General features: G+C 37.1%; 1 protein-coding gene across 16 annotated transcripts in view; it reads right to left on the bottom strand.

The window, feature by feature from the left end:
- The window catches only part of BBX (BBX high mobility group box domain containing), a 297,809-nt gene that overhangs the window by 48,217 nt on the left and 232,418 nt on the right, over window positions 1–17,174 (bottom strand). For 15 of the 16 annotated variants that reach the window (XM_061384983.1, XM_061384907.1, XM_061385913.1 and 12 more), the window contains 3 exons: window positions 14,831–14,911; window positions 11,703–11,777; window positions 2,658–2,738 (listed from right to left, as the gene is read on the bottom strand). In XM_061384983.1, coding sequence (XP_061240967.1) covers window positions 2,658–2,738; window positions 11,703–11,777; window positions 14,831–14,911 — 237 coding nt within the window. The remainder of the gene's footprint in view (window positions 1–2,657; window positions 2,739–11,702; window positions 11,778–14,830; window positions 14,912–17,174) is intronic. The other variant, XM_061385839.1, reaches the window with a different exon arrangement.

The raw sequence follows: 17,174 nt of genomic DNA, 5'->3' as shown, positions 1-17,174 counted from the left end.
GCCAGAGGTGAAGAAGAGGAAGTACTTCTCTGCTTTCCTCCACATGACAAGGAGAAAAGCCATGATACTCCAGTGACTGCCCAGCCTGTGACACCCCACCCCTGGGGTTAGGGTGGGGACAAGAAGGGAAACCCTTAGTGGTCGATCGGATGGCAGCTCGGTTAGGCTGTCTCTTTATAAATCCTGAGAGAAGATCTGGCCCAAACTGAAGGTGGCTTGTTGGGGGCTTTCCCTTTGGAATGTGTGAATTTAAAGCTATTCTTTAGGATTTCTGACAACAGCAACAATTTGGGCCACAGGAAAAATTCTCTTCAATACCCTGTCATGCTTATCTAAAGAGGTACCTGAAATAATTAAATATTATATTCTGTTCAAGAAAAGATGAACATCAACTACACAAGGAAGAAAAAATAACTGAGGAAGCATATTTCCACTGGTGATTATTTGGAGATGCTGATTAATCCATTGTGCATATATTTATGTTTAATTACAAACTGGGAAGGCTTTAGGATATTACTCTAAAACACGCTCTATTAGCATTATGGCATCATATTCATGTGGTGCAAATAATAATGTGAGATTTTCTCAGTAAATAATTTTTCACCGACCCTGTTTTATCAAAAGCATATATTTTTACTCAGATGTTATATGAAGCTAAATCTGAGTATAAGCTGATTTGCTATATAATTGGAATAGGCTTATTGCAGTCATTTTACCCCTTTAAATTACGACACCAGCACTGAAACATCTGTTAGACCATAGCATCTGTTTCATATTTGGGATGCATCCCTACAAATTAGAAGAGTGTTCTTTTTAATGAGCTCTGATTTAATGGGGAATCCTTTTTTTTTTTAATGACTGTTGTGCCAAAGAAAGAAAATGAAAAGACGAATTTTCATTGCTCTAGCACCCCCCACAGCAAAGCACCTCTAAGGCCCATACGTTTCCAATACAAAACTATCTAATAAATATATATTTACGTTGAAACTTAGTTTGTTTTATAGATTGAAAGTTGAAAGTGTTAGTCGTTCAGTTGTGTCCGACTCTTTGACCCCAGGGACTGTAGCCCACCAGGCCCCTCTGTCCATGGAATTCTCTAGGGAATGGGAAATCATTCTTTCTCCACGGGATCTTCCCAACCCAGGGATGGAACCCAAGTCTCCGGCATTGCAGACAGATTCTTTACTATCTGAGCCACCAAGGACAGATTAGTGTTGTTTAATATTTAAAAGATCATATGTATAAGTTTGTGCGTATATATATATATAAACACAATCCTCCCCTCCAGGAAGAGCCAAAATGGCTATACATTCATATAATTTAAGAAAAATAGTTATTTCTTTCAAATAAATTATTTTGACCAACTATATAGTCTTAGATACTTGACAAATGTATGACCTATAGTCTCCCTGCTTACGAAGACATGGTTACAACTCTAAAGGCACACTCATTGCCAGATCTTTACCACTTTAGTTCTACCAGAAATAGTACCTTGCTACTGACTTACCCAGTTCTTTCAAAAACTACTCCCTGTGGTCTCCCTAAGTTTTCTAGTTATTCCCAGCCCTCTATTTTGAGTCTGAGTTTGTCTTATACAAGAAGCATGTATAAGCATGTCAGCTTCATGTCAGATACAACTGGGTTAGTTTGTCCCACTGTTTACATACTTTACTGTTTATGCTTCTAATTTGGATCTGGCTGGACTTAGATAGTTAAAATTCCTAAATTTTAATGACACAAGCTACCATAAAATTTAGAAAATGACTGGCTGTCCCATTAAGTTCAATAAACTCAAAATAATTTATCACACACACACACACACTCAGAAGAAACTGAAACTGACTGGAAGGAAGACAGAAAACAAGAGAGAAAGTTTAACGGAGATATTTGGTTACCCATTTTGTACCTCCTAATTTGTTTCACTGAAAGAGAAAACCGCTACAACAGTGTCTGGTGCTAAAGACATTTGTCCTACACGTTCCCTTTAAGGCAGAGTGGTCACAATTTGGCAAAGGAAGTCCCTCTCCTGCCCGCCCCAGTAACAATCACTTCCGGCATCTTCCTCCCTGCCTGTTCCCATCAAGTGAGAGTTCTGTCCTTCACAGGCTTTACAAAAACATCTTTTTTACTCAACCAAAGGAATAGTAGCATTTTATATCCATGTCATATCAAATGCACAGCTGAGAGATGCTATAAAACCAGACTTCAGAACATGTCATTTGAGTTCTTCACTAAAAAAGCCCCCCAAATTAAAACATCAACTACCTGATTTAAAAGTAGTGCTTTCCAGAGATTTATAGATGTTATTAATATAAGAGAATCAGAGAAGGAGAAAATTACCTAGACCATTTTTCTGGGTTTAGCATGGACTTACTTTATCAATTCGAGAGAGACAAAAACTGACCTTATTTTAAAATACTATCTGTGAAAGGATTTTGCTATTTCCCTGGATAACCTTTTTCAATGCTTGATGACTTTTAGTAGCAAAAGTCCACTTTCCTTAAATTAAAGATGAACCCCCCTCATTGTTGAAAATTATATACAACACACATTATGGTCACAGGTGAGATAGCTCAGTTTAGGCAACACTGTTATGATTAACTTTTTTGTGACTTCAACCACTGCAGATCTATCATAATGTATTCTTAGAAACTTGCCTCAGCCAGTTGAAAGAGTGCAGACTTTCCACAGCGTTTTACAGGTTCAGCACCACCCAAGTGTGAAGTGTTTGAAGAAATCTATATGGAAAACAATTCATATAAAGAATATTAATTGTGATATCAGAATTTTTGCTCTCCATTCACACCCATTCAGGAACTTTCCTTAGTTTATAAGAATATCATTGCTTTCAAGTGTCAAATAACTTAAATGCGTTAGGTTTGGGATTATAATTTCGAAATCAGTATCAGTAAATAACCTCAAAAATAGCAACAAAAAAACCAGTGTGACTTGGGTGGCTGTTGAACTATACCAAGTATGAGTATTCCAGGCTTTAAATTTAACTCTATAACCTTAAAACAAGTTATACATTTCCACTTCCATATAAACACCAACTCAGCAACTGGTCATATAGAAAAGAGATTTAGTATCATTTAACAAAAAGCAATTAGATAATTTTTTGTTGAAATATTATTTGGGATCCCTGTGAAAAGATAGCAACAAGGCAGTCAACAAATATTTTTTTGAGAATTGAACAGAAATGTGTTTGGCAATATGACAAGTGTTAGCCAATATTATAAATAGCTGTGAAAAGAAGAGGTGAAAAGCAAAGGAGAAAAGGAAAGATATAAGCATCTGAATGCAGAGTTCCAAAGAATAGCAAGAAGAGATAAGAAAGCCTTCCTCAGTGATCAATGCAAAGAAGTAGAGGAAAACAACAGAATGGGAAAGACTAGAGATCTCTTCAAGAAAATCAGAGATACCAGGGGAACATTTCATCCAAAGATGGGCTCAATAAAGGACAGAAATGGTATGGACCTAACAGAAGCAGAAGATATTAAGAAGAGGTGGCAAGAATACACAGAAGAACTGTACAAAAAAGATCTTCACGACCCAGATAATCACGATGGTATGATCACTCACCTAGAGCCAGACATCCTGGAATGTGAAGTCAAGTGCGCCTTAGAAAGCATCACTACGAACAAAGCTAGTGGAGGTGATGGAATTCCAGTTGAGCTCTTTCAAATCCTGAAAGATGATGCTGTGAAAGTGCTACACTCAATATGCCAGCAAATTTGGAAAACTCAGCAGTGGCCACAGGACTGGAAAAGGTCAGTTTTCATTCCAATCCCAAAGAAAGGCAATGCCAAAGAATGCTCAAACTGCCACACAATTGCACTCATCTCCCACGCTAGTAAAGTAATGCTCAAAATTCTCCAGGCCAGGCTTCAGCAATATGTCAACTGTGAACTTCCAGACGTTCAAGCTGGTTTTAGAAAAGGCAGAGGAACCAGAGATCAAATTGCCAACATCCATTGGATCATGGAAAAAGCAAGAGAGTTCCAGAAAAACATCTATTTCTGCTTTATTGACTATGCCAAAGCCTTTGACTGTGTGGACCACAATAAACTGTGGAAAATTCTTCAAGAGATGGGAATACCAGACCGTCTGACCTGCCTCTTGAGAAACCTATATGCAGGTGAGGAAGCAACAGTTAGGACTGGACATGGAACAACAGACTGGTTCCAAATAGGAAAAGGAGTATGTCAAGGCTGTATATTGTCACCCTGCTTATTTAACTTCTATGCAGAGTACATCATGAGAAATGCTGGGCTGGAAGAAGCACAAGCTGGAATCAAGATTGCCAGGAGAAATATCAATAACTTCAGATATGCAGATGACACCACCCTTATGGCAGAAAGTGAAGAGGAACTAAAAAGCCTCTTGATGAAAGTGAAAGGAGAGTGAAAAAGTTGGCTTAAAGCTCAACACTCAGAAAACGAAGATCATGGCATCTGGTCCCATCACTTCATGGGAAATAGATGGGGAAACAGTGGAAACAGTGTCAGACTTTCTTTTTGGGGGCTCCAAAATCACTGCAGATGGTGACTGCAGCTATGAAATTAAAAGACGCTTACTCCTTGGAAGGAAAGTTATGACCAACCTAGATAGCATATTCAAAAGCAGAGACATTACTTTGCCAACAAAGGTCCGTCTAGTCAAGGCTATGGTTCTTCCAGTGGTCATGTATGGATGTGAGAGTTGGACTGTGAAGAAGGCTAAGCACCTAAGAATTGATGCTTTTGAAGTGTGGTGTTGGAGAAGACTCTTGAGAGTCCCTTGGACTACAAGGAGATCCAACCAGTCCATTCTGAAGGAGATCAGCCCTGGGATTTCTTTGGAAGGAATGATGCTAAAGCTGAAACTCCAGTACTTTGGCCACCTCATGTGAAGAGTTGACTCTTTGGAAAAGACTCTGACGCTGGGAGGGATTGGGGGCAGGAGGAAAAGGGGACAACAGAGGATGAGATGATGGATGGCATCACCAACTCGATGGACCTGAGTTTGAGTGAACTCCAGGAGATGGTGATGGACAGGGAGGCCCGGCGTGCTATAATTCATGGGGTTGCAAAGAGTCGGACACGACTGAGTGACTGAACTGAACTGAACCGAATATAACAAGAGCTGGTGAAGCTAAGTCTTATATAAAACACTGGCAGTGGCACTTAAGAGTGTGTACAAAGATTAACTGTGAAGACCACAAATCTCAGTAAGCACATCAATATACACACACCATTACATGGTGACTGCATGCTCTTCTTCAAATTTTGTAAAGCTGCAACTGGGCACAGTTGCAACAGTGAACAGCACTGTCCTATCTCATTTTTATAGGAAGACTTAATTTCCAATTTTGAGCTTAACTCAGTAAAGAGTTGAGGACATATATTCTTAAGGATCTTTACAAAGAAGTCTTCTCCTAGAGAAGTTCTGTCATCATTAGAGCAGCTAGCAATAGTTTATGCTGTTAATATTCCTCCTGATTAGGAATTCTTTCTCAGTTTAAGACAGGTATTTCTCAGTTCAGTTTAGGAGGCAAACCTGCCTTGTGATGATATCCTTACAGGTGACCCCAGGCCCAACAGAGAATATCATGGAGCTGTCCCTCCAGGAGAGACTGGGGGCTTCATTACTGCTAGAGAAAATTCTCCCTAGAACACCTGCTGAATAAGAGGCTTTTGTTGAGGCAATATCTAATAAGCCACCCGGATCATTTAGAAAGGGCTATTAATTTAAGTTTTAGGGGAGATTTCTCCTCCTGGTGCCATCATTTTTGACAGTCCTTCCCTATTCATCCCAATCACTTCCTTTTTCTTTAGAAGACCAATTTAGGGGCTGAAGCTTTCTAAAGATTTTCCTCTGGCTGAATTTTCTCTGATATATGTCACTTCTACTTTTTCTAGACAAGGTGAATTCAATTACTAACCTTATCATTAGACTAAGAAAACAAACACATTTAATACAATTACTAACTTGGAGTAACTTGACCAGTCACGTGAACCCACACTGTATTAATAGAAAGGATATGGCTTTTGTGTCAGACAAACATGCCTTCATTACTTTTTGTGGTGTGGACTGAAGGAAATAATTAAGACCACATCTTCACCTTCAAAACAGAAACACTATCTGCCCCGTATTCCTTTTGTGAAGATGACATGTTATGTTAGTAAAGAGTCTGGCCTGGTGCTCAGCCCATATTATGCCCTCAATCAACGGTACAATTATTAGTTATAAGGATTTATCATTATTAACACTAATAAACTCTGTTAATACAATCCCCCCAAATTAGCTACAGATTGAAACTAGAGTAAAGTGAAAAATTGCAACCTCAGAGGTTAATTATTAAATTTAATAATCTGTAGAATATTAAATTTGTCACATAATCATATAATACCCTCAAGAGCACAACAAGCTCGGTGATGCTGTAATACACAGCTTGACAGTCTTCTAGCTCTTCACTGGCTCCCTCTGCTGTTGCTTTTGTTGCTGTAGGTTTATATTCCCTGACGCTGTGTGTGTGGGTGTGTGTTCAATACCACAAAGCCCGTGTGTGTGTGTAGGTTCACTACCACAAAGCCTGTGCCAAATGCCTGCATGGCACACCCAGAGGCTCAGTGAAGAACTTCTGACCTCACAGATGCATTGCCTGTCAGCTGAGTTAACATGCAGTGTTCTGCATAGAGGCTTGAGAATGATTCCTTGCCCTGCAGAAGAAACCACCACCTAATGTTTAGTAAGAACTATTTTTCCTCATTATCTAAAAGTATTTTTTACCTATCTATAGGTACAGGGGAGTATTTTAAATACTCAATGTTGCTGTAAGCCTGATTTCCAAAGGATCATGCTGGTAGGGGGTGTATCAATGTATTTTAGCAGCCCAACGTTTCTAGAATCACCTAACAATTAAATTTTCATGGAATGACTCAACAGTAAGATATACTTTCTATAAAAATGCCTTTTGGCTTAACTGGGGGAAAGGGTTGGAACTTACGTTACTGTCTGCAGCACTGGGCATGGCTGACCTTTGTCTTGAGAGTCTTCTCTGGATTTCCAATACTGCAGACTCTCTCTAAGGTCTCTCCTTGCTGTTCTTTCTTGGTTCTCCCCTTCTACAGTGAGCCCTTAAATGTTCTCCCTCAGGGTTCTCTCTTAGAGCCCTCTCTTTCTTCATACTTTTTCTCTCAGTAATCTCACCTGCTTCTAACATAAACATAGCTTGTATAATGCTAATTTGTTATACTATTGTTCATTTCCTTGTATTTTTTCCCCCCCTATTTACAGGACATACACATCCTTTCAAGTAAGAATAAGCTAAAACCTGTCTTTCAGTGACAGGTCTGCCAGTGGAGGGAAGTGCATGTTATGTTCCCCTCCTGGGTAGGGGGCAGTAGTGGGCCATACTGCACAGTAAGTTGGTGGCTATGTTTTTTTATTTTCCTCACATTGGATGGAGCTTGCCAATCTGTTAATTCCACTGTAGTCTCTCCTCTATTAAATAATGTTCTGATAAACAGGGTGGGTATTAAAAGTATGTAACGTACAGCAAAACTGCCAAGAAAAATGATCACCCTCGTTGTTAAACTGCTAATTTTATAGCTGCCTGAGGTAGGGGAGCACATCAAGGAAAGAGGTGGCAAAGATAAAAAGCAAATTAGGCAGAAGCCTTCTGGAGTTATAACAGGTATCATGAACACTGTAGTCTGGGAGGAAATGACCAACAATTGTTGAATGAATAAATGAATCAAAGAACAAACAAACAATATGAGATAATTGGTCTTCCTTATCTTAAAAGAAATATTAATTCTTCCAATAAAACATGGAAAACGTTCACACCGATGAGCTGCAGTGTGAGCATACGGAATCTGTGTCAAGTATAACATTCCGTAACATATTGGGCACGCCATCATAAAAATGAATGCTTTAAAACCGCACTAATTGCTTATATCTAACAGTGACAATACCTTGGAGAGATTACAGTTATATTTACATTAGCAAAGTAAAAATCTTCTAAGGGAAGTTTTAGTGTTCAAATGTATCTGTCTAAATGGTCCAGACTAGCTCCCTGTCTTCAAAGTGAACATGCAATTTTTCAACATAAAGGTATACTCCAGGTATAAGAGTCAGCCACTCAGCAGAGAAGAGGATACGTGGACTGGTCATGGCTTTCAGAATTGTTAAATAATGGATGACAACAATTCCCTTCTGGCATTACGTTTGGTCATTAGTCTTCAGTAAATGAGATCTAAACAGAGACAGATGTGTCAGTCTACATGTAAACAACAAAAAAATGCAGATAGGAAACTCATTTTGACCAACTTAATGGATCAGAGTCTGGAAACAGTGATGGCTCTTCAGATGGGCCAAGTGGAATCTTGATGAATTACAACCATCAATATGGAATGGGAGACAGGCTGAAATGTGAGGAAAACAGGTTCTATACTCTGTATTTCTTTCTAGATCTTGTAAAGCAGATATATCTTTCTCCCTTCAAATGTACACATTTATGAAGAACCTACAAACAAAATGTTCTTTATTTAGTTTCATGGTTCCATGCAGGTTACTTTAATGGGTTTTAAAACGATCAGATTTGGTTCAGAAGGAAAAGATATCCTTCTCAGCTTGTGAGACAGAGACCCAAGACTTGACATACAAGAAAAAATATATTCATTTAAAGAAATGCCCTGAGTTTACTGTTTTTTAAAAAGTGTGTTTCTAGGATAATTGTATTACACAATAAATGACCAACCTCTTCCTGGAGTTATGAACACTTGAAATTAACACTAAGGGTCTCAAGAATTTTGCAAGCCTGATCTTAAGGGCATTTACAAAGCTAAACATTCTTCAAGAGAAAACTGTTGCCTAAATGATATAAACATTTTTCTCTAAGTGTATGTAATAGGACCAAGAATCTCTCAGAAAAGGGATGAGGGTTATAATGTGGCCCCTTGGGCAAATTTCTATTATCTGCCCATTTCCTCCTCACTTAATCCTTTCCCTGTAAGTTCCTAGAGATACCAGAAGTGCCTTAACAATGCTGATTTAATAACTTGTGGTAAAAATTACCACCTATAGAGCAGTGATCTCAAACTGCAGTTCCCTAAGAGGAAACCTGTTGAAAATGCAAATTATCAGTCCCACTGCAGACTTATTAAATAAGAAACTTTGGGGGTGGGGTTCAGCAATCTGTGTTTGAACAAGTCTTTGAGGGAACTCTGATGTGTTTCAAAGTTGGAGAGCCTCTGGTAAAGACTAATTAGAACAAGAATTTCAAGAGCCTTTGTGTTTTCTCAAAGGTGATGGGTGTTTTATGAAATAATTATAAAAGTTTTAGGGATACGATCACAGTAATTATAGGCTATTCTATTTCTACCGTAATAAATATACTCATAGCAGATCTTAGTAGATAATTTAATCAGTCCATCTAGTTAGTATAGTTTAGATTTGAATAAACCAGTGCAATACTCGGCTGACAATATGGTCAGATCATAACATGAGAGAGACTGAAACTTAAGAGTTCTCTTGGGTCAGCTGGGGAAAGTGACTGGAAGTTATATATATCCTTAGAGAACCCTGTATTTTAGTATACTGCTCTTATATAATCATATATAGCATTTACAGTTAAATAGCTAAGTATGTAATAATTTAATCTGCTTAGGAATTGTAAGGGCTCTTAATTATCAACCTACACAAAATAAAACCAGGAAAAATAATACACAGAGTTTAGATGGGAACTGTATTTGATTCCAAAGCAGAACATTTTATTTTGGTTTTCCATCGTGCATGCCTTCCTCTGTTAAGGCCTTGAAACAAGTCCTAAGGAGTTTTCAAATTAATTTTTTTAAAGCTTCCTAAATCTTATACATGCATGGTCAGAAATCCTCAGAAGACAAATGCCATTGAGTATAGAGAATTGACATCTGGAAATGTCTTCCTGCACAATTCCTAAGGAAAGAGAGGTTCTTTACTAGGAAAAAAAAAAACAAAACTTTCTTTTTGAGGAGTGACTGTACAGAACAAATTAATTCAAAAGAGGCACGCGATCTCATTCTCCAGAGTCATGAGACAGTGGCTGCTTCACCTTCACGCTGCTCCCTAGGGCTGCCCAGGGCTTTGGGACACCTGATAAATCTGATGTTGCTATCACTTAAATAAGAACCGCACTCTGAGTGACAGGACCTGTTAGAAATGCATCAGCTGAGATATGCTATACAAGCATTTTTAATTAAATTGAAAACTCCTGGTAAATAACGCATACGTAAATATCAGATGTGTCAAAGACAAGCCATAACCTTTCTAATATTCATGAGTATAGAATTTAAATATATGGCAAATAAATTGTGTTTGGAAGGAAATGTTTCTAAAAAGTCTGATGGGACCAATCAGGTGCCAACACTAAAAACATTTATAGTCATGTCAAAATTCTTTTTTATCTTTGAAAAAATTATTAGTATCAAGTAAATGGATATCAATGACTAGAGGAGAGCAAGGAAATATAAAACAAAACTATTCCCGACAGTGAAAATACCAGCCTGTTTATCATAATGAAAAATTATGATAAAATCTTAATTTATTCAGATTCATCAAGCAAATTGTTCTTAGTGAAATGATGCCATTATATGATATTCTGATTACCACTTTTATAGAATAGCCCTCAACAACTATAGCAGCAGCACTATGGCAGAGAAGTCTTACAGATAAGCAAGCCAACTGGTAGGCTCGAGTTGTGCCGGTTGACGCAAGTGTCCCAAGAAGAAGCAGCATTTAAAAAAAAACTGCTAGAGCTAAAAGTAATTTTTTCTCATTTTCAAAGTAAGATGCTGGGTTTTCTCCTGCCAAAAGGATATCATTTTACATTTCATTTATGAAGCACTCTTTATGCAAATGAATCAAAGTGATTCAATACATCAATATTAAACAGAACAGTCCTGCTTGTCATTTTCTCTCAACCCTATAAAAAATTGTTTAGTTTATGATATGCATTTTTGGTTGAAATTAATAAAAAGGAAAATGGGGAAAAACCTAAAGGAGATGGTATCTTACTTTTGCAAAAGGGATATATTTTATTATTTGTCTTATAGTGCTTATTAGAAATGAGCATATGATTGAGGCCAGGGCTTTTGTGGCAAAATAAAGAATATCAGATTGCCTTCTCATCATACCAACCAAGAAAATGCTCTCCAGGGTGTGCTCTCTCTCTCTGGCTGACAATCCAGAGAAATCTGAGATCCTGCAAGAGCTGACCCGACCTAAGCCTGGGATTAAATGCTAATATAAATACTGGCTGAAGTTACATCACAGTGTAATCTAACAGGTCGTATTCACCCTGCATTCACTGTGAGACGCATTCATCAACAATAGCATCTAATTTCGCTACTGGAAAAATTTAATAAATAAATTGGAATACTATGGGCTCCATGTTGACAATTTTCCTAAGCTTTTAAAGCAAGTTAAAAACAAGGCAAAATGAAATAAATGAAAAACTGTTATTCTGGATGAACTCTTTAGTCAATGTTTATAAAATCTGGAGGTGATCTATGATTACAGAAAAGTAGCAGAAAGCAATAAACAGTCTGCCATGTATATTCTGTCAGTAATGGCAAGAGGCATGCCTGAAGTTCTCTATAGGTGACAAAATTCTATTCCAATACTTTCTGCACTCAGTACATTTTCTGAACCCAATATATATATTAAAAAAAAAGCCATACCTCTGCAAACTGAAACAAGGCTGATGCTTGACACTGTTTTGAGGGAGCATCAGGGTGGGATGTACTTGAAGATATCTGAAAGGAAACATGTAATTTTTAAAGCACAAGCACATTTTTTCCATAACAGACTAATAGATCTGCCATATATTTTCCCTGTAGACACTGATAAAGACTAAGACATGAGTCATCACCCTCAATCCCTTTTAGAAAAACAGCATCAATGATAAATGAAGACAAAGGCCATGTTTCTAAAAACAGACGTGGAAAGAAGAAAAAAGACTGAGTTTGGCTCATTTGCTATGTCTCTTGTACGGGTATCAGATGTGTACCAAACAGCAGCTGAGAAGACCTACAGAGATAGACTTATTTCAGTGATTTTTAAAAATATAATATTAAATGTTGGAAGCTGAAAGTAAAATCTCTCTCTTACAGCACACCCTTTAAGCTGTTCTCTGCTTAGAGGCAGCTCTGAGACTGTGTTGGGGACACAAACCATGCGGGTCAGAGTATCTGGATTGAATCTCAGCTCTGCTACTCATCAGCTACAAGACCTTGGGCAGCTCAACTAATCTCTTGAGACTTATTTTACCCCATTGTAAATTGATGGTGATGATAATCCCCATTTTATAGGATTATGGTGAGAAGAAAACAAGTCACAGAAAACACTGCCTAGTATGGAACCAGAGTTCAATAAACTGTTCACTGAATATGAATAGCGGTTTTTTCCTTTATAACACCATGCATCTTCCCATCCACCACCGCCCCCTGCACCCACCCACACACAACCCTCAGATCTCTGACAGTAGATAGGGGATTCTGTCATACCATCCTTGATTCAACTCGGAGAACTTTTGTTCCTACCTAATAGTGCTTATTCAAACTTCATTAAAGGTTTCCTCTGAGGGCCAAGTATTTCTAAAGGAAATACTTTTCAAGGATGTTTTGAAGACAAGTCAGTTACTAATTTTGGTTTCAAAGTGAACAAACCTTCTATCCAGCTACAAAATTGGGTGAAAATGAGTCACAAGAGCAGAAAGTGTAGGCACTATAAATTCAGCCCATTCCCAGTCCCCCAAAAGTTTCTTCAATTAACTGTGCTCACTGACTCCATCAAAGGCAACTTACTAAGCAATACATGAACCTGGACCATAACTCTTCATAAGAATTCATAGGAATCATTTCTTCATATTAATCAAATTAAGTTGGTTAGAAAGACAATGGAGCCAGTTCGTGACACAACATTGAAGCCACTTTTAGAGATAAGGAATAATTAGAAGAGAGAACTGATTGAATTACTGACTCTATTTACAGCTGAAGGCACTAGGAAAATTTTCATTTCACTGTATTTTTTTAATCAAGCATTTTTAGAATAAATCTAAGTAAAAAAGAAAAAAAAGAAAGAAAGAAAAAAGATATCCCATATCCTATTTAACAAACTAGATATACACAAATGGTCATAAATGGCTAAGATAAAACCAAGTACTCTGAAGACACTTGAGGATAAATTTGTAGAACTCTTCTTGGTCCAATCATGAAACCTATCATTTCAAAAGACCTCCATGTGACAGCTGTGACAGACTGCAGATATGAATCCATAAAGATGTCCTGGGAATTACAGACCTACAGTCTATCATTTAAACTTATAAAAGTCATGTCTTATTTCAGACATGACTTCTCACTCCTACCAACCCTCCATAAAAGTTAAAGAAAACAAATAGTTTGTGTAAGGGGAAATACATGCCTTTCAAAGCTTAAGTCAGAGAGTAAACCAAATAGAACCAGTGGCATAAACCATCTAGATTTCCGAAAAGCACTTCACAAGTTTTTAAATAAAAGGAAGTGTCTACAAATTAATACTGAGTAGAGGAGATTCTGACATGAATAGCGAGCTCCTGAAGAAATGGCAGATTAGGGTCCAAGGATATCTCTGGACTCTTTAGTTTGCTATACTAACCAAAAAAAGTGCACATGTGTCAAAATACCAAAAATTTCATATGAAATCTGAGAGATTTCACTAGATCTTCAGGGGCTCAGGGATCACTAGTTAAGAATCTCTGCTTTCAAAGCCGGCACTAACATTATTTAATATGTATAAAACTATGTTTAAAAGGGAGTGCAGACTGAACACTCTACTATATTAAATTCTTGAGGACACAATATACAAGAAAATTAGAATTCATGGCACACCTCACAGAGAGCAGACAGGAAAATGATAGATAAGGAGCATTATGTGAGCAAATATATAACATAATATTCTGGTGATATCAGCAGGACATTTAGGCATATTACCAACAATGTCATAAAAGGAATGACCTAATATGCCAGTGTGAAAAGTAATTCTGTCAATGAAATGTCGAGAACCACCAGGAAAGGACACTAGAGGAGAAAAAAGTCTGAAACTAAAAATATTTTCTCCTTGTACAAAACTGTACCACAAGGGGCAAACATTAGGAGGGATGACAGTTTGAGAGAAGGTCTAGTGAAAGACAATTCACATGATCAAGGGAGGACCATGTGGTTTAACGTTGAGAAAAAAATTAATCAATGATGGCTCCATATTGAGTTCCAGGGTAAATGCAGACATTTGGGGAAGTAGTCTTAACCTTTAGACTTGATATCAAGGATAATGTGCTTTCTACATCATCTGTATGTTAGTGACATACTGAGCCAAACAGGTCTAACATTAAGACATAAGACTTCGAAAACTACCAACTGCATGCTAAAGTTTCAATTAGGAGAAAAGTATATTGAAAATAAATGAAAAGGAATGCACAGCCAATAACCATGAGACAATTCTATCTTCTAATTCAATACCTGTCAAATTAACACCTGATAAATAAGTTCTAACAATAATTCAATTATATTCTTAACTTTCCTACCCCTGAATAAAAATTAGTGATGAGGTTTAAGGGAAATAACATTTAGTATGAGTTAATAACATGTTTCTAGAAATATATTTATTCCTTAATTAAGAGACTCTAGAGTTTCAAAATTTAGTTTATTTTCCCATTTATGATCAAATAGATCTAAGAACGAAGAGTTTGTCATTGCTTTAAGTTACTGTCATCAGCCAAAATTGAAGCTCACTTTACAATTTCATTAAGTATAGACTGCATCATGTATATTACCTCAGCAAACTGAAATAATGGTGACTTCTGACGCAATTCAGAGGATTCTGGAACATCAGGCCTGCAAGTGCCAGAGGAGATCTACAACAAAGAAAGGTGGCGTGAGGCATCACACAAATAGCTCCTGGACGACAACAGAGGACAGATGTCACCTAAAACATTCCCATTTAAGGAAGGAACAGTTTTCATTCCCAAATTTGAGGCAGTACTGTGAAAAAAAGATAGTTATATTCTGCAAAGTCTTATACATGGTTTTATAAAGTTTTATATATTCATTCATTTGCAAAATATAATGCCATAAATAGTAGGACATAGACAAGGCTATGCATTTCATGATGATTAACCAGTGAAATTTCTACAATGACACTCGTTTGATCTCTTGGCTATCTACAACCAAAACCAACGAATATCTACTTTTTCCACATTCTGCATTTTCCCAATATTTCATATCACTTGACTATATGAAAACACAAATGAGTTTTGATCATTATAAACCTTTTGGGAAAATAAACCTCAGGTCAAATTTTTGTGTTCCAGGGTTTTCCTGAATTTACATACAAGTCTCAATCTTAGAAAAGTTAGTATTATTTTCCTAAGAGAAATTTCTTTTATAATATATTCTTGTATATTATTCACTATATTGGGTAAACATTTAACACTCTAAAATCTTTACTTGTGATTTTCATTATTAACAAAAGTTATAGAAACACTACTGACTTTTTAAAAAAAAATTCTTGCTATTAATCAAGTACTATTCTCAGGATACATATTTCCTTTTTTACAGAATGTTAAAATTGACTACATTTGGGTGAAATAATCACCTTGGTAGCCCGTAATTCAAAAGTCATAGGAGTCATAGCATGTTGCTGCTGCTGCTGCTCAGTCACTTCAGTCGTGTCCGAATCTGTGTGACCCCATAGACGGCAGCCCACCAGGCTCCCCTGTCCCTGGGATTCTTCCAAGGCAAGAACACTGGAGTGGGTTGCCATTACCTTCTCCAATGCATGAAAGTGAAAAGGGAAAGTGAAGTCACTCAGTCGTGTCCGACCCTCAGCGACCCCATGGACTGCAGCCTACCAGGCTCCTCCGTCCATGGGATTTTCCAGGCAGGAGTACTGGAGTGGGGTGCCATTGGGGAAGAATTTCAGTATCCCCCTGATCTGCCCCCTTTTACAGATAAAGGACATAGGACGAGAGAGGTAAACAACACCTCTACTCCCCAACAATCAACAATCACTGACCACCACAAGACATAAGAATGTGTTTATGCTCCAGCTTCTCCCAGAGGTTTTGTTTAATGCAGAATCCTCAACATTGTCTGGGTGCAATGTAGATACTCAAGTACTTGTTGAATTAACTAAATTAAAATTGATAACATGTCTTTTATTTATTTTTATTTATTTATTTTTTTAAAATTTTATTTTATTTTTAAACTTTACATAATTGTATTAGTTTTGCCAAATATCAAAATGAATCCGCCACAGGTATACATGCGTTCCCCATCCTGAACCCTGTCTTTTAAATACCAAATCAGTGTGCCCCCTCTCTTTTCTTCCCTGAATGGCAAAGTTAAGAGAATCTGAGGGAACAAGTTATTTTTTACTCTAGGAGAAAAATGAAAGTTAAAAATACTTTTTAGAAACCTGTTTCTGAAAACAAAATAATCCAAGATCACTGTTTAAAATCTGGGAAAAAAAATACAGAAGAAAACTCTACATCTACAATGTTATCTCCCAAAGATAAGCACTGTTAGAATTCCATGTATATTCTTGAAGTTGTATGTAGAGATAATGTTTTCAACAGAAATGGGATGTTGTACTAGTTACAAAATGTTTGCTTTTAACAGTACATTGATTTTCTTGTGTTACTAAACCTTTCCCTATGTAATTTTAATAACTGCATGTGATTAGATGGTTGAATCTATGGGAAGAGCTAGCAGTGACCCAGGTTATATTCCTAAAACCACAGTTTCACACTGAAGATATATTTTCTAACAACATCACAGACCATTGGACAGAAGCAAGTATTTAAAATTTTAATTGTCACCTTTGGATTTGAAAGAGTATTGGCCACCTTCTTCCAGTGATAAGCTCCACAGAAAAGGTGCAGAAACTTTAATTAATTTGCCACCTGTGGTTTGGCTGCCAAAGCCTGATTCCCTTGCTGTCTGTAACTATTTGACAACCAGTGTGCCAAAAAGTCCAGTAGTTTTTATTTGCTTTCTAAATGTATGATCCAAGGAGACACAAAATGTACTTTAAAAAGGCCAGCAAATCCTGACATTACTAGCCACAAAAAATTCCTTTCTTTTTAAATAAAACTCCATATAGTTTCTGAACAATGA

Source organism: Bos javanicus, chromosome 1, assembly GCF_032452875.1.
Source record: "Bos javanicus breed banteng chromosome 1, ARS-OSU_banteng_1.0, whole genome shotgun sequence".
Classification (NCBI taxonomy): Eukaryota; Metazoa; Chordata; class Mammalia; order Artiodactyla; family Bovidae; genus Bos; species Bos javanicus.
This window is presented reverse-complemented; position numbering and strand designations above follow the sequence as displayed.